This window comes from Octodon degus, unplaced genomic scaffold (genome assembly GCF_000260255.1).
Source record: "Octodon degus isolate 3935 unplaced genomic scaffold, OctDeg1.0 scaffold00154, whole genome shotgun sequence".
NCBI lineage: Eukaryota > Metazoa > Chordata > Mammalia > Rodentia > Octodontidae > Octodon > Octodon degus.
In genome coordinates this window covers 549305-573575 of record NW_004524730.1, presented here as the reverse complement: position 1 = coordinate 573575, position 24271 = coordinate 549305, and the positions used below count along the sequence as shown (strand labels likewise).

At 48.4% G+C, this 24271-nt stretch overlaps 1 protein-coding gene across 1 annotated transcript in view; it reads left to right on the top strand.

The window, feature by feature from the left end:
- Positions 1–23105, top strand: part of Oc90 (otoconin 90) — a 32072-nt gene extending 8967 nt beyond the window's left edge. The window contains exons 4-14 of the mRNA XM_023702605.1: positions 1314–1488; positions 7054–7166; positions 9917–10045; positions 10208–10249; positions 11920–11970; positions 12978–13025; positions 14298–14351; positions 16239–16355; positions 17302–17473; positions 20126–20232; positions 22810–23105. Of these exons, the coding sequence (XP_023558373.1) occupies positions 1314–1488; positions 7054–7166; positions 9917–10045; positions 10208–10249; positions 11920–11970; positions 12978–13025; positions 14298–14351; positions 16239–16355; positions 17302–17473; positions 20126–20232; positions 22810–23105 (1304 nt within the window). The remainder of the gene's footprint in view (positions 1–1313; positions 1489–7053; positions 7167–9916; positions 10046–10207; positions 10250–11919; positions 11971–12977; positions 13026–14297; positions 14352–16238; positions 16356–17301; positions 17474–20125; positions 20233–22809) is intronic.
- The last annotated feature ends 1166 nt before the right edge of the window (positions 23106–24271 follow it).

The window sequence follows — 24271 nt, the reverse complement described above, 5'->3', positions numbered from 1 at the left end:
AAAAAAAAAAATGCACGTGCAAACTTTGAAGAGGCTTTGTTTATCAGCATAGATTTAATTTTTCATTTTTCTGCCAAGGCCTTGCGGTAATGAAATGTGGGAAGAAGTTGAATGAGGTGGGAAGAGATTAGAACAGTCAAATAGACCTGGTCCCCGTGGTCTGTCCCTTCATCGCCCCAGGATCCCTCTTTCAACTCTGTTCACTATCAATAGGATGGACTAACTTCATGTAGTAGTGTCTGATCACAAAGGTAGAGAACGGAGAGCATGGGCATGAGCTTTAGAATCAGAAACAGGATAATTGTCTTGCCAATTTTAAGGAAAATTGCTCTCCGTGTTTGCTCCCATGTACCTGTCTCCAGCCCTCAGTGTCTTTGCCTGTGAAGTGGAGAACCATATTTCTGTCTACTGGGCAGGGCTAATAGGAAGTCTATGGTACAACAGACAATAGAAATGCTTTCTAATGTGTAATATTCTCTATTAGTCTTAACTCTTGCACTATTGAAACCATCTAGTGCAGTTTCTGGCACACAGCAAATGCTCAAAATTGTATGCTTATATTGTCTTCTTTCTCTACTGGTCTATGGTTTTTATGGTGCCAGCACTGTGTCACTTGGCCAACTAGTAGTGCCTCAAACCATAAAGATACTTCATGCCCTCACATAAGTAGTCTGAAGATACCTGGATGGATGAAATAGTGCAAACGTCAGACACTGAGAAGGCTCACTCTTCCTCCACTGCCACCTGGAGCATATTTAATTGTTAAACCCTTTAACTTGGTGCTTTGAGTCATGGCTATAATGTGGTTGTTGTAGTTCCAGTCACAATACAGGTATTTATATTTGAGAAAGGATCTTTCTTATATGTCTGTATTCTTTGTTGGACAACAAATATTTGGCCAAGTTCTCTAACAGACAGCTGTCTCTCTGTCTGCGTGTCTATCTATCTGTTTATTTTGGGCTAGATCTGGTCACATGTTCAGCCCTAGACCAACCATTGGCATGGAATCATGGGATTATGGTGACCAGCTGAGATTCATCATGGGGCAAATGGAGAGATGTACCAGTCCTGAGAACTTTCCAGTTTTTCTTACCAAGAAAGGAAAAATAAACAGTTCTTAGGTGGGCAAGCAGTAAGCACCATGGGTTATAAGCCTTCTTCCCATCTATTTTCTAGGATAGCACCAAGTACTCAGTAGGTGCTTGCTATACTGAGATGCCCCATCAGTTCTAAATGTGGGAAGTGCACGGGGTGGGGTCCACCCCAGATGCTGGCTCCCCATGCTTATCTGGCATTGCCTGTCTCCCCTCCAGACTGCCTGGGACCCCACTTCAGCTGGCTGCAGGCTGTCTTCACCAACTTCCCTCTGCTGCTCCAATTTGTGAACGGCATGCAGTGTGTGGCTGGTCTTTGCCCCCGGGACTTAGAGGACTATGGCTGTGCCTGCAGGTTTGAAATGGAAGGGCAGCCGATGGATGAATCTGACAGGTGAGCAGGATCCACAGGTGTGCTCCGGGGTCCCTGGTGGTACCTTGGACAAAACTCAGCTGTAGAAGGTGCCCCAGCCTAGGTGCTCAGAAGAGGTCTTTATTCCATTACCAACCAGCAGGTGACTGGTTTCTTCTCTTCCCCTTGTGGTAAAGTCCATGGTCTGCATCTATTTAGCAGCTACCCCTGAGCCAGCTCAGGACCAATATGCAAAGTTGCACGCCAGCGTTTCCCAGAAGTTGGGTCCATCTGCGTCATGACCACCTGGCAAGCCATTAAAATGTGGATTCCTGAAAGTCATCCCAGACCACTTGACTTAGCATATTGTCAGGTAAAACCTAGAAATATGAGTTTTAAACAAGCTCACCAGAAAAAATTGTAATTTTCTTCATAACAAAACTTAAAAATTATTTTTTATTTGAAACCCCTGAATACCAGAGTTAAGCTGGTATTCATTTTTCAACAAATATAAACCACAAACAAAAAAAAATGAGTGCTGGGGCCAGGGAGATGGCTCAGTGAAATAAGCGCTTCCTTGGCAAGTGCAAGGGCCTGAGTTTGATCCCCGGTTCTGGAAAAAAAAAAAAAAAGAGTGCTATGCTTTACAGAATTTTACTTGTGCTTTAAAGAGAGAAAGTCTATTGGGTAATACAATTTTTAAAAATACTTAGGCAATAAATATGGATCCTGTCCCTACATTCAAATCAGTGCAAATTCAAATAGACCTCCAAGATTGGCAATAAAGTCTGGAATGTAAAGACACCGATGTTAGCTGAGAAAAGGCCATAAGGTAGGGACAGGAGGAGGGCAACTGGGCTGCTCGCCCACCGGGGAACACGGTGCTGTTATAAGCTTACTGCACAGTAAGTAGGGCCAAATAGTGCTGGTTCTCTGCTCACTGTTGGCTTCATGCTCTTGGGCAACATGGAACCACTTGTTTGTGTCCCCTTCCTTTACGTTTAAATAGGAAACAATTATAAGACCTATTTTGAAGTGTTATTGTTCAGGCTTAAGTGACTAAATTCAAATTAGAGTGACTGAGGTTCTGCCTGGCTGTGAGCACCAGGGACTGGCAGCAGCGGCAGCAGCAAAGTTGTCACAGCCGCAGTGACAGCAGTGGCTGCCACAGCAGAGGAGTAGCTGCCGTCGTATGAATATGAACAGGAGGAGGAATGCCAGCAGCTGCACCCGCAGCAGTAGTGTTCTACTGAAGGATCAGTAAGGAAAACAGTGGCTGAAGCCATAGGAACGACAGCATCAAGGACAGCATAGCATGGAGATGAGACGCTGAACCCTGGTGTGTTAGTCAGATGTCCATTAGAGCGATAAAACACTCAAGGAAATCAACCTAAAGGAGGAGAAGTTTATATGGAATCATGGTTTCAGTTCATGGTTTTCAGGCTCTAAGAAAGAAATATGGCAGAAGGGTATGCAGAAAGAAGATTCCTCAACTCCTGCCACCCAGGAAACAGAGAGCTAGAGAGGAGCTAGAGAAGAAGGAGCCATGGACCAGATACAGGACTCAAGGCCATATGCCCAAGACCTGCTTCCTCCTACCAGGCCCTACCTCCTAGGAGCCCACTCTACTATGACCCATTAATGTATGAATCCATTGATGACGCCCACACCATCATCATCCAATCACCTCTCTAGGCCCTACCTCTGAGCGTCACTACCCTGGGAGCAAGCCCTCAATAATGAGTCTAGGGAAACACTTCAGATTTAAATAGTAGCACCTGGTCTACACATCCCACTCTGCTGATGCTACCTGGAGCCAGATTCGGCACTTTCACCTAAATGGGCTCACAGAGGGGAGGGGAAGGGTCCCCTTGGTAATGCGCTGGACAGCCCATGGTTGTCCTGGCATTGCTCCTTGAGGACACACCTTCTGCTGATGCTTTGACTGATAAGTATCAGGGAAGCCTCTGTGCTCCCCACACATCTGGGACTTCTTTTCCTTGCCCACATTTCACAGAGAAGAATGCATGCAGAGCACCCATCTTCCACTTTGCTTGGCATCCTCTGAGAGGGTCTCACTGCACTTTCTTTGTACTCCAAGCACTGACTACAGGGTCTGACACAAAGGAACACCTCAGGAAGTCAACTGACTGACTAGGTGGACAATCTCCAGTCATCCTTCACAGATGAAAAACAACTAAATCAATTAATTAAAACATTCTATATGCTTGACAGATGATAATGGCTTTAGAATTCAATAACAAATCTGTCCCTCCTCTGGGATGGCAAGAAGGAGTGCATGTTGCCCATCTATCCAAAAAGCAGTTTCCCACTTTAGGAACCGCAAGCAACCCAACTTTTGTGGTTGCTGATGTTCAGTGTGAACAGGATGACCCTGCATGGGACATGGACTTGGGCCATCTTAGACAGCATGTTTCCCTTTCAGGCCCTCCCTCATTATGTCTGTTATTTGTTACAACAGCCTCCTACAACCAGAAGTCAAACAAATAAAGCAGGAATTCATCCCTGGCTCCAACCCAAAAGAAGAGATCAAAGCACCAATGCCCACATTGGCAGAATAGTGGGCTGAACCAAATTTTAATTACTCTGTACAGTTAATTCATGCAGATGGATTTTCAAACTCCCAGAGAGCAGGTTCTTCAACCTTGAACTTGTACAGGAGATTGCAAAAATAACTGAAACTCTTTATTGAGTGCTTATCAGGTCATAGGATCTAGATAGACATTTTCTTGAACTCTTGCAGTTTAGGTAATATGAAGAGTTCAGCGGCTTATCCAAAGTCATTGTGTTTTTATGCATGTTTTTCCTTTCTGCGATGTTTTCCATCCATGTCCTGCCTCCACTGAAAGAACCACCTGATCTCCCAGTTTATTGTCAGCTTGCTCTGTGACCATCTTGACCTTAAGCAAGAGATAGAGCTCATGTGTCTCTGTGTATAATGACCATTGTCATCCTACCTATTGAACAGAGGTGTCTGGTGTTCGGAGTTCCTTTGCCAGCCCAACTTCAGGCCCTGTGGTTCCCATCATCCTCTTTAGGCCCCGCCTCTACTTCATCTTAACTTCTCCAAGCCCAGAATGAGGATCCTGCCTAGGCCTGGATTTGGACCTGAGACTCTCCATTCACAGCAAGTTCATTAAATATAGAGTGCCTAGAACAGTCCCTAGAATGTGCAAGATTATCACCTGCAAGGAGTGACCAGAAGATGCACAGTTTAATTTTTTTAAATATATTATAGTAAAAATCATTTTATTAATTCCCATTAACCACCCTCAAATACTTTACCTTGTTTGATTGCACTTAACCCACCATTCTTGCCACGTTCTACAATAGTTCTGGAAGTCCCCTTTCATTTCTTTAGTTGTTCTGTCCTAGCTGCCTCCATATTTTATTTACTTTGCAAGGTCATTTTGACTTTGAATAAGAGCAGGAAGCCACCTGGTGCGAGACCTAGAAAATGCAATGGATAAGGACACACATAAGGTTCTAACCAGTCTGCCTTTTAGTTCAATCATATCCAGGAGCAGAATTTGCTGTAGTGTTCACTGCTTCTCATAAAGACATTCACAGGAGAAGACTTCCAGAACCACCTCAGAAAGTAGGAAGAACAATGGGATCAGTGTATGAGAAGTAAGGGCGAATATTTTGAGTGAGGATTAATGGCAGTGTCATTTCTTTTAATACATTTCAAAATTTTGACATTAACCATAAAATTTGACCACCCCTTGTGCTATTGGTGAGTATCTTCAAGGCTCAATTACAAGTAAAATTATTTTGAAGATAGGCAAATAACTTACTCCAGACAAATCCCAGGTAATCAATCATGGAGCCATGACTCGGGTCCTCTGGCTTCCTGTCCCAGAAATGGCAGGGCTTGGTAGCTTGTAGAAGGCAGTGTGCCTCCCAACAATGCAAGATCCCAGGTTGGGGAAGAGCAGCACAGAGTCACAGCCCTTCCCTTCATGGCCCAGAAACAGGGGCTCCGAGCCTGGGGCACTGGCTGCCCACCCATGGCCTACTGAGCCACCATCCTCCTCCTGAGCTGCTCTGAAAACACTGTCAAAGGCTCATGAGTCCAACTGGAACCCAAGCGCCTCCCATGCTCTCCTTAGCCAGCAAAATTTCCCATTTACAACCAAAGTTTGCAGAGAGTGAAGACTCGCCTGGTTCTTGCCTTTATCTTGTTCACATTTTTATTCTTTACTTAAGCAGCTCAACATCCTATGTTGGCTAGTAGTATTGTAGGTAAATACTTTGCTCTGGGCCTGTGATGGACAACAGTTATCTGTCAAATCAGTTCCCTGACTTTACCCCGAACTTGCCATGTGACCTCATAGAAGTCACTTCCCCTTACTGGGTCCAAATAAACCACATACTCTCACCCTAGAGCTATCCTTCGTGTTCTCTGTGAGGACACTGAGCTGTAGTGAGCAAACATTGTTCTGTTCATGACTGGGAAGGAACAATGTCTAGACCAATTCATGTGCAGTCAGCTTCCATACCTTCAGAATATAACGCCTACCGTTTCCTCTTTTGCCATCTGCTTGCCATAGGTAGCAAATCTCAAATACCAAGTATGGACACAAGGGGAAACAGCTGAAGCTTTAAAAAGGAAGTCACCTGTCCCAGCAAAGCTCATTGACAACTATATCCTCCTCTTTCCATTTATTGTATAGTTGCTAAGTTATGTAATTTTGACCATGATATTTCAGAAGTCAGTATTTTATTTATTATTTATTTTTAGTATTTTAGGGAAGGGTCTATAGGGTGTTCAGGGTCTCACTACTAGATCGGACTTATAGTGATTCACCCGTTTACAGCCTCCCAAGAGCTGGGATTACAGGCATGCACTACCATGTCCAATCACAGTTGCCATCTCAGTGCACCCCGAGGGTGGGGCCAGCACAGCAGGCCTTGGGGATCGAACCCCTGACCCCTGAGCCTGCTTGCAGGCACTTTAATCTGCTGAGCTATTTGGCTGGCCCTAGCATCTTTCTTTAAAGTGTTAGCTTACACTCCCAGAAAGCTTTGGCTTTGTATTTGCTGGTCAGTCCCAGCAAGCAAGAGTGTTGTCTCTGTCATCACCAGCAAACAGGAATGGGGTGAAAAGCTGTGTGAGGCCAGGCAGAAGGATGGGAGATGGAGGACAGCTGCTGCTTGTGGCATTCTGAAGGTCCTCAAATGGATGTGGACAGTAATAGAGAGTGGTGATCAAAGGAATACCTCAAGGTGTACTGCCCAAATGCAGAACCAGCCCAAGCCCCTCCTCACCTTCTCCTGAGCCACCCTTGCACTACACCCTGAGGCTGAGACTTAGGGCCATCTTGGTAATTACAGACATTCTAGTGCCGGTCAGGAGCAATACACACCTGTCACCTGAGCTTATGAGGTAGCAGATGGCAAGTGTGTGCATGTACACGTGTGTGTGTGTGTGTGTGTGTGTGTGTGTGTGTGTGTGTGTATTTGTGTGGTTCACGTGCAGAGAATTTGAAAGAGACCACTGCCAAAGACCATCAGAGACAGGACGCTCCCAGCTGCCTGCCCTCCCCTCCCTAGCCCTGCTCTCCCCTTCCCTGTCCACCGCAGCTGCTGCTTCCAGCACCGCAAGTGCTATGAGGAGGCCGCCGAGAGGGACTGTCTCCAAGACCCCGCCAAGCTCAGCGCAGACGTTGACTGCGTCAGCAAGAAGATCACATGCAGTGAGTGTCTGTGGGCCTTACGGGGGCTGGGCTAAGAAAAGCCAGTTGAGGGGTCCGGGCCTGAGTCTCTGTCATCTCCGCTGGCAACACCAACGCTGGCTCCTAGGCTCATGAGCCAGGATGGGCGGCACCTTCACCACACGTGCGATCAATCTTTTTAATTGAAGGAACTCTTGGTCAGCAGGAAATGTGACTTATAATTTTCCCTTTTTATTAGTACATGTTTGCGATACATAGAAAAATACATTCATCCTAGGGAATCAGTACATGCACACACCACATCTTGACCTTTTCCATTTCTCTTTCCCTTCTTCTCCCTCCTGTCTTCCTGTTTCCCCAGGTCCCCACCCATCTCCACATAGACTACTTTCCTGGTTCCTACCATTTATCTTTCATTTACTGTTTACATCACTTAGACACTGGGTTTCTTTACAAGAGAAACCAGACAGTGTTGAACCTACGGTGTCAAATTTATTTCACTTAGCATTATGGTCTCAAAGTGCATCCATTTTCCTACATCTATTTTTATGGCTAAGTAGTAACCCATTCTGTAAAATACCTTGTTTTGTTTGTCTATTCATTTGTTTACAAACATATGAGCCTTAAACATGGGTATACATGTGTCCCTCTATATGATGTTTTCCATTCTTTTGGAAGGGCACCCAACAGAGGTATAGCTGACCCAAATGGAGTCTCTATTTTCAGGTTTTGGGGACTCTCCCTACTGATTTCCACAGTGGCTGTGCTAGCTGCCATTTCTGCCAGTGATGAGAAGCATTCATTTCTCCCTGCAGAGTTGCTCAAACTTACTGTTCTTTGAGTTTGTGGTGAATAGCCATTCTTTCTGGAGGAAGGTAGAATTTCAGTGTTGATTTGATTTATATTTTTCTAATGACCAAAAATGCTGAAATTTTTCCATGTACACATTGGCTCATGTGTACCTTGAAAAGTATCTGGCTTACGATTTTATACTTGCAGCAACTTTGAGATTTGTGAAGGGCTGAACGCTGGCTATATGGGTGCTATGCAGCAGTAGAGCAATTACTTAACTTCTCTGGTGGGAAGGAGACAGCCTGCTTTGGGTAGATGTTTTGGGAATTAAGTTAAGTGGTGATTTAAAATGCTTAATGCAGTTCTTAGTACACATTAGGACCTTGACAACATCCATAGAGGTGGTGGTTCTGAGTGACTCTTGTGGGGGCTGCCCATTATAAGAATCAGACATGTGCAGGTTAAAATCTCAGCCCTCCACTCTCATGGCTGTGCGACTCCAGGAGTTTTGTTTCATGTGTCTGGGAAATGCTGGTAGAAGATGTAGAGGGGCCAGTGAGATAGCTCAGCAGTCTAAAGTGCCTGCTTAGGCAAGCTTAGGCAGGCACAGGGGACCGGGGTTCAATCCCTGGCAACACATGCAGAGCCAGCCTCACCCTCAGGGCAAGCTGAGCCAGTCAAAAAGAAGATGTAGAGTAGGCAAAGGCACAGAGGGGAGAAGGAATGAACTTTGGGGACAAGAGATGGGAGCTGTCCCAAATCCCTGCCTACTGCATCCCATGGTCTCTACACACAACAAGCTGATCTTCCTGACACCCTATTAGAGGGGAACATCACCCACAGTTTTCAGACAAGGAGAGGAAAGCTAAGAGCAATTGAGCAACTTGCCCAAAGTCACTCAGCTGCTATGTCATAGAACCAAGATTTGAACCCAGTTCCAACTGATCCCCAAGTTCAGGTTACAAGGATGGGCTGAAGCACAGAACATCAAGAGAAGGTAGAAGAGACCAGCTGTGAGCCACCAGGAAAGGTGCCCTGGAAGCACAAAAAAAAAAACAGAAGCCATCGTCCACTCGCCAGATGTGTGTTGAGCATCTACACCAGCTCAGGACCATCTTCTCTATGTGGGAGGCCTTCTGACCTTTTGGACTATCCTCACATTAGCCCAATACTTAGCGAAGACAAGCCTATTAGAGCTGTAGAGGAAATTAAGTCAGGCAAAGGAACTGGTGGAGAGGATGGGGTTCCTTTTAAACAAGAAGAGCAAGAAAAACCTCTTTAAGCACGGAGCTAAAACCTCAGAGGAGGCAGGAGGCATTCTGGGGTTGACTGGGAGAAGGATGGTGCAGGTAGAGGACATGGATGGGCCCGAGGCCCTGGGCGCCTACCGTGCTTGAGAAGCAGCAAGGACACCAAGTGGTGGAAAAGGAGACGGAGGGGATTGGGAGCTGGGGGAGGAAAATAGCCAACTGTCATCTCCTAGGCAACCCTGGAAAGTCACTGGGAGGCTTCTGAGTGGATAAGCACATGCTTTGATCTGAGTTTTTATTTATTTGTTTTGTTGCTATAAGGGGAATTGAACCCTAGACTGGGGCAGAGTAGGCAAGCACTCTACCACAGAGCTACGTCTCATCCCTTGGCCTGAGTTTGAAAACATGCTTCTGGCTCTTGGATAAGAACAGAGATAGGGAAGGAGGGGGGAAACTAAAGAGGAGGATCCTGACACAATCGGGTAGGAGCTGATGGTGGAGCCCAGAGGTGGAGACATGGGCAGACTCTCAGTATGTTGTATGTGGAGCCCATCGTGTGCCTGGTAGCTTGGGTGTGAGTGTGGACAGAGGTGTAGCCCAGGATAGCCAGCCCAGCTGAGGAGGTGGAATGGCATTATTGTGATGAGACAGAGAAGCATGTCATCAAGGACACACGTTGTCTCGGGTTTCACGGGAATCTTCTCACCTGCTTCGTCTTTGCACCTGCAGCATCCACGGACCCGTGTGAGCACCTGCTGTGTACCTGCGACAAGGCTGCCATACAGTGCTTGGCTCAGTCCAGCATCAACTTCTCCCTGAATCTCTTGGACCCCTCCCTCTGCCTGGCTCAGACTCCAGGTAGGAAGGATGGGCTTTGTGCCCAATGAGGGACAGATGACCTGGGCAGGAGCTGGTGAGGGGCCAACCATTGTCAGGCGTCTGCAGATGGCAACTTCCACACTTTCATGTACTCCCAAACTCCATGCTCTCAACACACCTTCCTATGTGTTTTCCTTTTAGAGACAACCAGTCAAAAAGGGAGGGTGACACTGCTGCCTGGAGGTAAGGCTTCCAGGGGACAGGGCTCCTACAGTGTCCCCAAGGGCCAATGGTGGTGAGAGCAGGTAGAACCATGCCTTCTGCCAAGTCTGCCTGGCCAAGGCTGGAGCTAGCTATGGCACCAGCCCATCTCTGCTTCCCTTGCCAGGAGACCCAATCAATATTATTCCATAATATCAATACATAAAACTCCTAATCTCCAGTGGTTCTAGTGTAGACTGGGCCCCTCCCTACTGGACACTGGTAGCCTCCACAGGTGGACATGGCCATGCCCTGGATCAAGGTGTAAACTTAATCCAAAGATGAGGTGCACCCAAGTTCCTTCTCTCCCCCTTCTCACTACAGTCAGAGCCCTAAGATGCAATGTGATGAGGACAGGGCCTTGTCATGCTGGATGAGCTCCTAGCTGTGATGGCCTACCAGGAGCAGACCCTTCCTGCCATCCTCCCTTCCTCCACATGCTTCCCAAAGCCCACAGCAGAAAGGGCAGCCTAGCTCTGATAGGGCTGGGAGAGTAGCGGATGGTTTCCACATGCGTCTTTTCAGCATGGGGTGGGCTTAGCAACTGCTCATTGAACTAAGCAGAGGATGATTCTCACTTTAGAATGTGGCTCTTGGGGCCTGCCAGATAGCTCAGCAAACTAAAGTGCCTGCTTAGGCAGAGCGCATCGGCTGGGGTTCGATCCCCAGCGTTCCATGCTGGCCCTGCCCCCAGGGCATGCTGAAATGGTGACTGAGACTGGGCATAATGGTGCGTACCTATAATCCCAGTGCTTGGGAGGCTGAAAACAGGAGAATCACTACAAATACGATCTAGGTAGTAAAAGCCTGTAGACCCTATACTAAATGCATTTTTTTAAAATGGCTCTTAGGAGAAAACAGAATACAGTTCACTCCTGCCACTTCTGGTTCAGCAGAGCCTCCAGAATCTCTAGAATCCAACACCCTAGGGGCTGTGGGCTGGGAAGTCCAAGGCACTCTTCGGCAGAGCAACTCTCCTCTCCCCAGGCAGGGCCCTCCCTCCCTCTCAGAACTAATTGTGCTGTGTTTAAGAGCAAGCTGGTGTGGGAGTGTCTGTGTGTGTAGGCATGCATTTGTCGGTGTGTAGATGCATGTATGAGTGTGCACACATGTGGAGTGTGCATGTGCATGCATGGGTGTGTGAGCAGACAAGAGTGCATTGCAAGGGTCTGTGAGTGTGTCTGTAAGGAGTGTGCACATGTGTGCATCCTCTCTGCATGCCTCTGCGTCCTGTGCTCTCTTTCCCTGCCATGTGAGGGGCCAACCATTGCTGGGCATCTTCAGATGGCCACTGCAGGGCTGCTTTTGGATTGCAGTCTCCCCATGGACAGGGCTGTTTTTGGATTGTGGTCTCCTCTGGGTTGCAGCCTCTGCACTGTCCCAAGCCATGTCTGGCAGTCTTTCTTCTTTGCTGAAACCTGGCAGTGACTAGGGGTTCTCCAGCATCATGGCCTCGATGGCGGCCCGTGGCCCAGAGGTATAAGAGAGTGAGGGAATCCTCAGACAGAAGGGCCAGCTTTTCCCTGGTGGGACCTTTCCAGCCCTGTCCTCCCTTGGCCCAGTGGGTCCCATCCTGCTCTCCTTGGGGACTCCAGGCTTGGCTTTGACACCTGCTGCTTTGGTCACTGCTCTTTGTGGGTCTCTTTTCCCAGTGGTTCCTGCAGAACCCACAGAGGCCAGCCTAACCGTGCACTCAGGAGAAGGTGAGTGGAAGGGGGCAGGCTGCCACCCGGCATCCCTCCCTCATTTGTGCCCTCACCTGACTTGTTGGCACCAGAGCCCCCTCCCTGCTTTGGTATGGAGCAGACTCCAGTGCACCGTGGAGCCCCTTCTGATGCTCATCATGCCTGCCACGTCTCCTCCCTACTTCCTCAGCTTCTCTGAAACTCTGGCTCCCACCCCGTGCAGTCACAGGCAGTGTGCAAGGGGTCTACTCAGCTGGACCTGAACTGAGATGAACAGCAAATGCTTTCCATAGTACCAGTACGTTACATGGGACACACACTGTGCAGTACTGAAATGCTCATCTGAAATCCCAGTGGAGAGAGGCACGCTGCATTTTTATTTACTGGATCTGGCCAGCCAGCCCTGAGAGACGTCCTCTTCACTTTGCTTCCTGGAGTTTGATACTTCCATCCTCTGTTGTCACTGCTGCTGCACAGGAGGACAGAAGCAGAGCTCATGGTCTGGCTTCTGCCTGGCTGTCCCTCAAGTGGCCCAGGGGACCTTATCCCTATGAGCTCCCCCATAGCTCCTGCCTTGGGGTCAAGGCCCAGAGAGAAAAGGAAACATCACCTGCACCCACTGCATTTCCAGCCCACGCAGTGACAATACCCAGCATGACTGACAGCAGCAATTTCCATTCTGAAATAGCTGAGGGGCAGGGTTGGAACAGAGACACTGGTGCTTCTGTCATTTTAGGCCACACTCACTTGACAATTGCTTTTCCAGAGAGCCTTCCTGACTTCACTCCCAAAGATGCTGCTTGCTGCTCTTTCTGCCTGTACTTGGGCCGGTCCCTGGGCTGGCCACTGTGCACCAACGTGGGTCCAGCTTGAGCACCAGCAAGCAGCCAGATCCCTGACCCTGATTCTCCGGGATTTCCCTTCTGGTCCTTACCCCCCAGACCTATTTCCCAGGCAGATGACCTCGGCCTGAGTTGGACACCCAGCTGGATGCATAACCGAAGCTGGGCGGTTTCTTTTCACAGTGGCTGTTGAGAGCAGAGCTGAGAAGACGACCACTCTCGCGAGGACAAGTAAGCAGAAGGGACCTCAGGAGAGGGTGGTGCTTTTTCCCATGACCCAAGAGTGAATTATAAAACACACAATCTTCCTAAAGAGTATCTATGTCAAGTTTCATCAGCAGAATTAACCCAACCATTTACTTTGCTTCAGGTGGTTTTAACATAGATCCCTCTTTAAAAATATAAGTAACTGATAATAGCTTCCTCAGAATAAGTGAATGGATCCTTTGATGTTGATGGCTTCCAACACACCAGTCATGTGCCTTCTCTGGATACATTCTCGCTGGCCCCAAGAGCCCATCCTTACACCCATGTTACAGATAAGGGGCAGTGTCATTTGCCCGGGTGGCTTAGCCTAGCAGTCTTAGTACTGAGTGCACAGGTTTTGCTTCTTTTTCGAGCAGTACTAGGAATTGAACCCAGAGCCTTCTCATTGAGCTACCTCTGTGGTCCCTTTTCTATTCATTAAAAGTTACCAAGTTTCCCAAATTGGTTTGGAACTTTTGATTCTTCTGCCTTAGCTTCCCAGAATACTAGGATTACATTAGCTAGGTTTTGCTTTTTGATTCCTGAACCCATTCAAAGCATCGAGGCAGCTTTTCTCTTTGCTCAGAATCATGTGGCCACCACCTCTTGCTTTGTGGGGCCCAGCCAGCGGTGAAAATGCAGACTAGGGCCATGCTTTACAGAGTGTCACCTTCGGCCAGCCAGTCTGGGCTTGCCTCCTTTCGAGCTCTGTGACCTTGAACAAGTGACCCCACTCTCCTATGTGTCACCTTTCTCCCCTCAGAAGGAGGGTAAGCACAGTACTGCCGACTCATGGGATTCTCATCAAGTAAGTTAATACAAGACAGTCCTTGTTGCCAGATTCTATGGCACCCAGTAGGAGCTTAATGACCATGACCAGCCCCCTTTACAGAGACATGGAGGCTCCACATTTGCCTAGCCATGAGTAAACCAGGTCAATCACACCAACTCTGCTGCCTCCTGACTGTGCGCTCTTGCTTTCTTTTACCTTTTTCTCCCCAAATTCCAGAGAAGCTACAGTCTCTGCATGGTTCAGCAAACTGGTCTGCTTCCTCTGACAGTGAGCCTGTTTGTCAGGGCTTCCTTTTGCTCTGCAGAGACCCTGGCATCATCAGCTATCTCAGGCAATGTCATAGTGGGAGGTGGCTCAGGCCAGCAGGAAGTTCATGGGCCCCTGCACCTCTGCTCGGAATATCATCAACAGACTGTAAGCTGGAGGTGGCCCTTACCCTGTCTCTCTTCTTTCTCCTCTATTAGGACCTAGACAGGATCTGGAAGGAATGGACACTGTTAGGGCCACAACCCCTCCAGGTAATCATCTTTACTTCTTCCTGGTTTTCTGTGTGTCACTGTGCCTGATAGAGCTATAGAATCAGTACACTGCAAAGGAATCCTGGGGCTAAATGCTTAACAAAGAAATCATTGAAGCCAATTTACTTTACATCCCCATGCATGAGAATGTACACAAGTGCAATCAAATGGTCCTTTAACAGAAAGAAATGCAAATTATCTTACGAGGAGATGCATTTCAAAAAATGTAGAAACTGTATGTAGTTTCCCACTTAATTCACTGTAACTCCTCAATACAAAGATGGACATGTTCAACATTTGAAGATATTTTTTCTCATCTCCTGCTCTTCCCAAAACATATCTAGCAACATAAATAGGAGGAACTTGAGTTCATTTGGTGGCTATGATTTTCAGTCTGAGTTATATAATTAATACAATGCAATGCTCTTCCCTTGACATTAAATATTTTTATGCAATGTGAGTTGTGGTAGCTGTATAGTGATGATGTGGAAACAGAATTTCTTTAACCAAGTATGTATTACTATTTATTTTATTGCAGCACCAAACACTGAACCTGGGGCTTTCGCACTGAGCTGAATTCCCAGTCCTTCCATTTTTTTCTTTTATTTTGAGATAAGATCTGAGTAATTTTCTCTAAGATCCTCAGGGCTTACTTGTGAGCCTCCTGCTATAGCCTTTCACAGCATTTTGTTATTGTGTATTGTAGATATACACTTTATTGAAGCCCACCTGCTTATGATTAATTCCTTACATTAGATATGTAGAAATGAAACCACTAGATGAAGGATAAAACTGGAGCAGTCATGCAGGTCACAGGAAACAACTGCATTGAATTCTGAATAGATTGAGAAGCTTTATAACACTTAATCAGGAAATAGAGGGTGGAGGAAGTGTTCTCCTTGCCCACAAAATTGTGTCCTGTGACATGACCCAGTGTCTCTACCATGTGCTTTGCCTGTTCCCTTGCTGTGAGCATAGTTGAGAGACCTTGAGCCTTTTCAAGACAAGCGCCCCAACAACAACCCCAAGCCCACTTAGTTATTGCAAAGTGTCAACATAGCAATTAAATCTGAATCCTGAGGTTTTAGTTTGGGGGAAAAAAACCTTATATACTAATCTCTCATGCCAACAGAGAGGGCTCTGTGTACCCACTATGGCACAGGAGCCATTGGTTCCAGCGCCACTGGTGTAGTCACTTGGCAGGTGCATGACGGTAAACAAGGCACAAACACAGACTTGGGCAGCCACTGTACCTCCCACTCTGGAGCTGCTTTCCAGGTGGTCTAGTGTACACTTCTGTGATGGTCTATCTAACCAGTCAGATTGGGTAAAATGTCCTGAAAGTCTTATGTGCTCAGAGGTGGGCATTTGGAAAGGGACTGCATCACTTCTGAATTCATGGTTGAATGTGCTGTTTGGAGGTGGTTGAGGAGGTAGGTCACTAGGGAGGTGACCAGAAAGGGTGTATGCTTGTCCCCAGGTCTCTCTTCTTTCTTTCATTCTTCATGGGCTGTAAGCTGTTGGTCAATGCCACCCACAACCAGGGAGGGTCTCACTCCTCAGCTTGTAAGTCTCCGTGCTGCTCATCTAGGAAAACCCCTTGCAGACACACCCAGAAAGGCGCTTTACCAATCCCCTAAGACTTTGTTAATCCAGTCAAGCTGACCATCACAGTTAATGGCCACTTCTCCTGGCATGTTGAGACAACCATAAATAGTAGGATTTCTTGGATCCCTGAAAGCTGCCTTGATGTCTGCAAGTCGAGTTTGAGGACTACTCTCCTGCCGATTCTGTGTTCCGATCAATATGTCTGTACTTGGCCTTGACCACTGGCAAATCTCTTTTCAGTCCCTTTTGAATCTGACCCAGCAAGGTGTGCATTTGCAGGTTCTGCAGAGATTGTTGCCACGGCTAAGGCTGTAACTGTTGTCCCCACTGGCAGTAAGTCTTCAGGGCTGGCAGTGCCATCCATGGAAAGCAGTCCTGGGGAAACAACTGGCAGAGGTAAGTGGAAGTCAGAGACCAGAGGAGGTCCTGCCCTCTCTGTCCCTGGATCACATGCTTTGGTCTGTGCAAAGCACCATCAGCCACCTTATCCGGTTGTGACCTTCTTATTGGTGGAGCCAGAGGCATCCTCCCCTTACTGGATGAGCACAGTAGGCTCAAGGGGATGTGGTTTGTGTGCAGCTCCAGGGCTGCTGTGAGGCTAAACCTGGGACAGGAGCTCTGATCTGCCCCCTGACCCGATGCTTTTAGCACTGTACTCTAGTGACCTAGAGGTAAGAAGTTTAACACCATGCACACTTGTGTTTTGGGGAAAGAAGGAAACATTTGAGTTTTAGCAGTCCTTCCCCATGTCTTCTCCCTCGGATGCTGACCAAAGGCCCTGCTTCTCCTATGAGGGGCACAGGCAGCTGTACACAGAGAAGGATTCTGCTGATGGCTGGGCAAGCCCACTCTGGCATCCAGCACAGAACTCAAGACAGCTGCCCTTGACAGCTGCAGTGGAGGAGGAAGAGTAGGAGGAGAACAGATAGCCAGACTCGCATACAAAGATGCAGAGATGGAGAAAAACAAGGGTTCTAAAATGCAGCCCACAAAGTGTGCTATCTGATATCCCTTGAAATCCCAAGGGGACAAGACTCCCCATAAGGCAAGGCTGGGCCCAGTATTACAGTGTGGCCCGGAGAGCATCTCTGGTCCTGGTGAGACCATATGTTCTAGGGAAATTTCATCGGAAATTCATTCTCTTGTGGAGAATTGAATGTTGGGCAGGAAAAGGCTTTCTCTCTAAGACACAATGCCTCCTAAAGAGTTCAGTTTTCTCAGCAGAATGGCGATCCAAGATGTGGAAACTTAGGTTTCTGGTACCACCCAGAGATGTCCTTGTGTGCCCTGGGGTGCTGCCCTAACCTTCCATCCTCCCCTGAGAGTCCTTGTCCCTGATCAGCCTGTGACAGATTCACCTTTCTGCACGTGGGCAGTGAGGAGGACACCCAGGTGATGGCGCAGCTTGGAGAGATGCTCTTCTGCCTGACGTCCTCGTGCCCAGAGCAGTTTGAAGCTTATGGCTGTTACTGCGGGCGAGAAGGAAGAGGCGAGCCAAAGGACACCCTGGACAGGTACAGCTGTGTGGAGGGAGGTGTGCGAGTGGGGCTGATCCTGCCTGCACCTGCAGAGCCCTCGTCTCTGCTGGACTTTGCTCTGGGCTCAGAGAACTTGCTGTGAGCATTCCTTCTCTTGCACAGAGGCCTGATGGCATGCAGGCCCGTTTTCCTGATGAGCATCTTAGGCTCACTCTGATGTATCCGAGGTCATTCATCTAGGACAGGGTCAAGCCCTACTGCTCCTGAGCTCATGACTTGGGAGGCTGGGGACCATAAAGCAAAACCACAAATGCTACTCTTCTATGAGAGCTGGGGGACCAAGATACTTCACACCACCTCAGACTGACCAACATGCAGAATTTGATCTCCCTTTGGTTTGTGCTGCAGAAAGCCACATGGAAATTAGCTTCTCAGCAACTTGTATGTAAAGCTTCTAAATTTTGTATCTACCACTCCTGGAGGAATTTTCAGCAGCTGCATATGTTCATTAACTTATTCATTCATAAATGCATTCACCCTGGATTTTCTGTGGTTCTGCTCTGTACCAGGCACTGTGCTAGGTCCTGGATGAACAAGACTGTGCAGAAAAGTCAAACAAGTGAATGCTGGGGCCCACTGAAGCTTCGAATGGTGAAAGAAGTGGACAATCTCACAAAACTACTTCACAGTATAATAAATGCACTAGAAGGAACAGAGGAAACCAGGGGTTCTGCAGCCAAGTTTGAGGGATTTCAGAAAATGGTTGGCAGCTTTAAAGGCTGGAATGACCGGCACCAAAAAGGCAGGGAGTGAGCCCTTTAGGAGTGGTACAGTTTTCATAGTGAAATCAACATTCATGGGGGAAGCTGACAAAAGGGGTAAACAAAGCTAATTACAATTAAAGAATGCATGGCGGGAAGATGGGGCATGCAGACTGCTGTAGACCCAGGCATATCAGAGGCAGGATTAGTGGACCATGCACCCACTGCCCAACACTGCGTAGCTGCCTTCCCCCAAGTGCACTGTCACACTGAGCATTTATCCAACCTGTGTGGGCTGCTGGGGCAGGAATGGGGAGCTAAAGAAGCATCAAAGCTAGGCCTGGTCCACACGCCTGTAATTACAGCCCTCCGGGAGGCTGAGGCAGGAGGATGACAAATTCAAACCCATCCCAGGCAATCTGTCAATTTAGTGAGATGTTGTCTCAAAATAAAAAGTAAAAATAGAAAAATAAAATGGGCTGGGGAAGAAGTCCAGCATTAAAGCCTTGGCTTTTGGACCCACTGCTGAAAGACAATAATTCAAAGACCTTTTGTAGTAGCAAGTTTTATGCTGACAGTGCCAAGATAGCAGACGTGACCAGCCAGGCAAGGAAGGTACACTAAAGCGGCCTGAGGACCCGGCTGGCAGGGTCAGTCACACTGGTCTCATGACCCGCAGGGCATGTTCCCACCTGCAGGCATGCAGTACCTTAGGAGCCATGTCAGGGACTGTTGAAACAATCTCTATCATCTCTAACTTACTGACTTTGGCATGTAACTGTCATGCAAAATGCCCCCCACCCCATCCGGCAAGTGCCCACACAGGATCCTGTTACTCTGTTATAGCTGCAGCCTAATCTCCAGGCCCTGACCTTTGCCACTGGGCTATGTGAGCATGTGAGGTAGGTGGTACTGGCAGCAGGGCTAGTGTCACTGATACCTGGCTGAAGACAAACAAGGCCTGTTAAAGGCTGCAAAAGAGGCTGGACGTGGGAGCGCATATTTGTAATCTATGCACTCCGGGAGCCTGAGGCAGGAGGACTGCAAGTTCCAGTCCAGCCTGGGCAGCTTAGGGAGACCCTGTCTCAAAATTACAAACAAAACAAAACAAAGGAAAGGCAAAACAAAACATTAAGAGGACTGAGAATGTAGTTCCCTGGAAAGGCCCTGGGTTCATTCTCCAGTACCGAACAACAAAGGTGCAGGTCTCCAGGGAGCGTTGAGAAGAATTAAAGAACAAGGAAGAGTTGGAAAGAGAAGCCTGGGGGAGCAGTTATAACACCAATAGTGGAAGCATCCCACTGTCCCGAAGCTCACTCTGGCTGGGGGAGTTTGAACATGATGGGTTGGGTTGGGTCAGGTAGGGTCATCTACAAGCAAGTTGTGATTCTTTCCCGCATTCACTGAGGCCCTGTGCTGCATCTTTATTTGTAGTTCTTTATTTATAGAGACTGTGGTTCACTGTAGGCTGAGGCCTTGGGGAGGGTAAGCCACAGATGTGACATCAACCATACGTGAAAAGCTAGGTAGCTGGGAGCATTGCTAGTCCACGGGGAGTCTTCCTGTAAGATGAAGAAAAACAATTTAAAGGACTCCATTCCTGAAAATATCCCTTTCTTAAAGACTCCATTTGTTGCTTTAATAAGCAGGCAAACCATCCACACTGCCATCAACAGCATCATCCTGAGAATACAAGAAACAACTTTAACTAATCAGATGCATGCAATGTGACGGGTGCTGCCTTCCAGATGGCGTCTCTGTGCAGTACGCAACCAACCAGCCAGAATGGGGCTGGGCTGTGCATGGGCAGCCCTGTGTGCCCTGGGTGGGAGGAGCTGGTTTTGCCCGCTACTCCAAGGACTGTGGACAAAAGCAGGCCTGGGTCAGCCAGAAGCTCTGGGGGAGTAAAGGGTTGTCTTGGCTGCAGGTGCTGTCTGTCTCATCACTGCTGCCTGGACCAGGTGAGAAGGCTGGGCTGCCTGCCAGAGAGACGCGCTCAGTCTGCAGTGCTGTGTGTGGACCGCACACCCAAGTGTAAGTGCTGTTGGCTGGGCAGTCGGTTGTCTCCTCCTGCAAGTGGGCCTCTGGCCAGAGCTTGGCTTCTGGGTGTCTTCCCAGCACATCTTCTTCTGTGACATGACCTTGACTCTTTCCAGCACTGAGACTCACCCAGCTCTAACTTCTGGCTCCAGTTCCAAAGCCTGAACCAGTTGCTTTAAGTCACCACGCTGGTTACAAGCCCCTGGAGCAACCTGCAGCCCCATGGCAGACAGCACTCATGTTCTTCCCAAGGCACAGGGATGAGTGAGGCCCCAGGTGACAGGCAGAGGAGAGGGAAGGGCTGAGGTCTGGATCCTGAAATGTGATCAGCTCTCCAGCTGGCTCTGCACCTTCCCCGCTGTCTGTTCCTGGGAAGTAGACCCTTTCCCAAGCAAGGACTTCTAAGGAACCCCATTAAAAGAGAGGCAACTCTGGCTACAGGGAGAGCTAAATCCTCAGCTCCACTCCTCCCTGAAGTGGAAAGCAAAGTCTTCTGTTGCACTGAAGGCCTTTGTCAGGGACAGTCTGAAAGTTGCCTCCCCTGTAGCAAGTGCATGAGAGCTTGCTTTAGAGCTGTCCACACTTGGCTGCACTTCCTTCTTCAAACAGCGGATGCATTTCCCTTGTATTCTGGACCTTAAAACAATAAAAAGATGCTTCTCCTGGAAGCTCATAGGAGCCCTGAGAGGGCTTGTTCCTCCTCACATCTGTCTGGGAAGCCACTGGCTGGGCACTTTGTCCTCCACCTCCTGCCTCTGCTCTCTCACTCTGCCATCTTGCTTTGTGGTGTCACTTATGGCCACTGCATCCTGGGAGCACGGTGCTTGCGTCACGCTCACTCATCTGTCCAGCTATCCATTTTCCCAACAAACCGTCACCAATGACCCCTGCCTTGGATCACCCAGAGCCCAGAGGGAGGGCCAGTCAGCACTGCTGTGCCCCTGGAAGGGTGCACTGACAGGTGTATTCCAGAGGGCCAGACAACATGGGAAGAGTCAGCAAGGGGCTGAGGTTTGACGAGTGCTGAGGGGAAGTCCAAGCCAAGGAGAGGAGAAACACCATGCCTTGGGAATTCTAGATGCCCAATACAGGAGCAACACTGGGTCTGTGTTGCTGGGGCAGAAAGTAAGGTTGAAGGCCTGGTTGTGGCCCAGGGTGAGGTTAAGGGAAATAGGCAGACATCAGATAAGAAGGTCTAAAGACCCACGAATGAGATGAAGACATTTATAATTTTTCCTATTTGGGAGAAAAGTCTAGAATGACGGGTCTGAATCAGGCCATGTCTAGGGGCTGGAGGCTCCTTCCCTGCTCCTCCAGTAGCTCAGGTTTGGGGAAGTCTGCAGATCAGTTCACTTCCATGGAGCACCCAAGTCCAGGCCCCCTGTGAGTCCAAGACCCAGTCCTGGGTCTTGGGCAGGTCCAAGTCCTGGGTCTTGGGCAGGTCCAGTCCTGGGTCTTGGGCAGGTACCAACTCTGGATGATGGGAACTAAAGGGTCCTCAGCAGCCAGCTGGGGTGTCACCATCTTAAGTGCAGGGAGAAGGACAGTCCCTCTGGAGCCCAGGCCTCGGTATGGCTCATTCTGCTCTAACCTCAGCTGTGTCCCACCTTTCTTCCTCCTGTTTCTGGCTGCTAAAATGCAGCCAGCATATCTGGGGTCCACGTGGAGGCCAGGTTAGGGGGCATATAAAGTCTATGTGGCAGAAACAGGAAAAATGTTGAACACTTCCCACTAAGACTGGATAAAAAAACCACAGACCTTTATCTTCAGTGAAAGCTGTAGACACAGAGGAATCTGCAGAAAGCACATTCGTTGCCAGCCTCTTCAACACACCACCTCCTCTGCATGTGATCTATGCTTTAAAGAAAGGGCACGGTTACCTGAGCTAGCGAACAAAACTATAGGAAGCCTAAGTCTGAATTTCAGATAAACAAGTAATAAGTTTTTAGTAAAAGTCTGTTCTCAGTGGACATCCTTTCAGACATAGTACCTGGAATTCACATTTAATTGATCATCCTGTATTTCATCTGGTAATACCAAGGTAGAGGAGACAAGAAATTCCGTTTGACAAATGGAGAAATGCTGGTCTGAAGATGTACTGCTGTAGGCCAACAGGTATTGCCCAGTGAGAACATGGGAAATATTAGGGGAGGATAAAGCTAGGGACCTGGATAGGTGAGGTCACCCTCAAAATTCTCCATCCAGCAAAACTGAACTAGACAATTACAGCATGATGTGATTCACGTGTAACCCGCTGTGAACGAGAGGGGGAGCCACTTGTCAGGGGTTGCTCAATGGGAGCATGTAGGAAAGATGCCTCCTTTAGTTTAGGGCTCAGGGAAGCTTTCTGAGGGAGAAGATGGCCAGCTGAATCTAGGCAGAGGGTGGTGAGTCCTCCTGGAGAAAACATTATTCCTGGCCGAGGGTTTCTTCCCAGCAAAGGGTGCGGCAGACATTAGGTGGAGGAAAGGGAGGCAGGGCTGTCGGGCAGAGCGGCAGGCAGGCAGGTGACAGGGAAGGCCTCACGTGATTCGTGGGCCTCATGTCCACCATTCTGCTCTTGTCCTCAAGGTGTGGGGCAGAGCCTGTGTGAGAAGCTGCTCTGCGCCTGTGACCAGACCGCGGCCGAGTGCATCGCCTCCGCCTCCTTTAACCAAAGTCTGAAGTCGCTGGATGGACATGAGTGTCAGGGCGCGCAGAAGCTGTGTGAAGACAGCATGCTGGGTGGGCGCTCAGCCTCGCCTGTGGGCTCCAGCTCAGAGGAGAACAGTGAGGAGGCCACGCCTCCCACAGAAGGCCTCAGAAGGAACCGAGTTCTGAGACAGTCACTTGGTCCCCCAGTGGCCAGGCCACCCCGTGGAAGTTAGATCCCCAGACAACATGGCAAACACCTCTATAGCTCTGCCCCGTAGGCCTCAGCAGAGGCTCAGAGGAACAGGCAGCGAGCTTCCGGGCCACGGACCTCCTGCTCCTTGTCAGGTTTTGTACCCGGGGCACTCTGACAAGGCAGGTGGCGGGTACTTCTGAATTTTGGGTGTGTACCGTGGCTGCCCAATAAATATCCCAACCCATGACCTGTGTTTTGTTTTTCTAAAATGTTTAGTTGTAAATACTGGTGCATGAGTGACTGTAGAGGGGAGATGACAGACGCAACGGAGGAAAGAATAGCAAGCTCTAGTGAAAGCTACTTTTTTTTTCTTGTATTAAAAACATTGGAGCATATTCAGTGCCCGGTGGCTTACCAGTGGCCTACTACTATGAAGGCTGCTAAAGAATAAGAGGACAGCTCTTCCAGTACGTGCCCTAAAATAATACACTTGCAACTCTAGTTATTAAGACAGCAGCTATTTGCCACCGTGGGAAGCCACTAAACTTGAGTTTTTTAAAAATAAGATTTATCCCAGTGACTGGAATTCTGGGAGTTTAAAGTCTCCCCCTCTACCACAGGTGGTTTAATATGTGTAATTATAAAAAACTGAAATTCTAACCATCCCTCTACCCACCCAGTCACCCCATAGTTACAGAGATCTTACTGTAAAGCAGGCAAGAGGCAAAGTGCCACAGGAAGTCCCTTTAATGTTGAAGGGAACACAGACTCTTCAGTTTGCATAGGGCTTTTGGTTTTCAGGTCTCCGAACTCATGTTCTTTTATTGTTGTGTCCCCCAGTTTCTGCCTACTCTGCAGACACATCATGGGAAAGTAGAGCTTACAAAGTGTATGAAAGTATTCTGAACTTGGCAACATCTTAAAATATCAAGAAGTAAAGCGCCTGCGTAGGCAGGCACAGGGACTGGGGTTCAATCCCCAGCGTGCTGTGCTGGCCCCAGTCCCAGGATGCGCTGAGATGGGGACTGAGACTGGGCGTGGTGATGCACGCCTGTAATTCCAGCGCTTGGGAAACTGAAAACAGAAGAATCACTACAAGTCTGATCTGTGTAGTGAGACCCTGTACTAAATACAGTTTTTTAAAAATCAAGAAATAAATGCCAAGGCAGTAGAAGAGAGAGGGAAGGAGGCAGGGAGGGAGAAGGA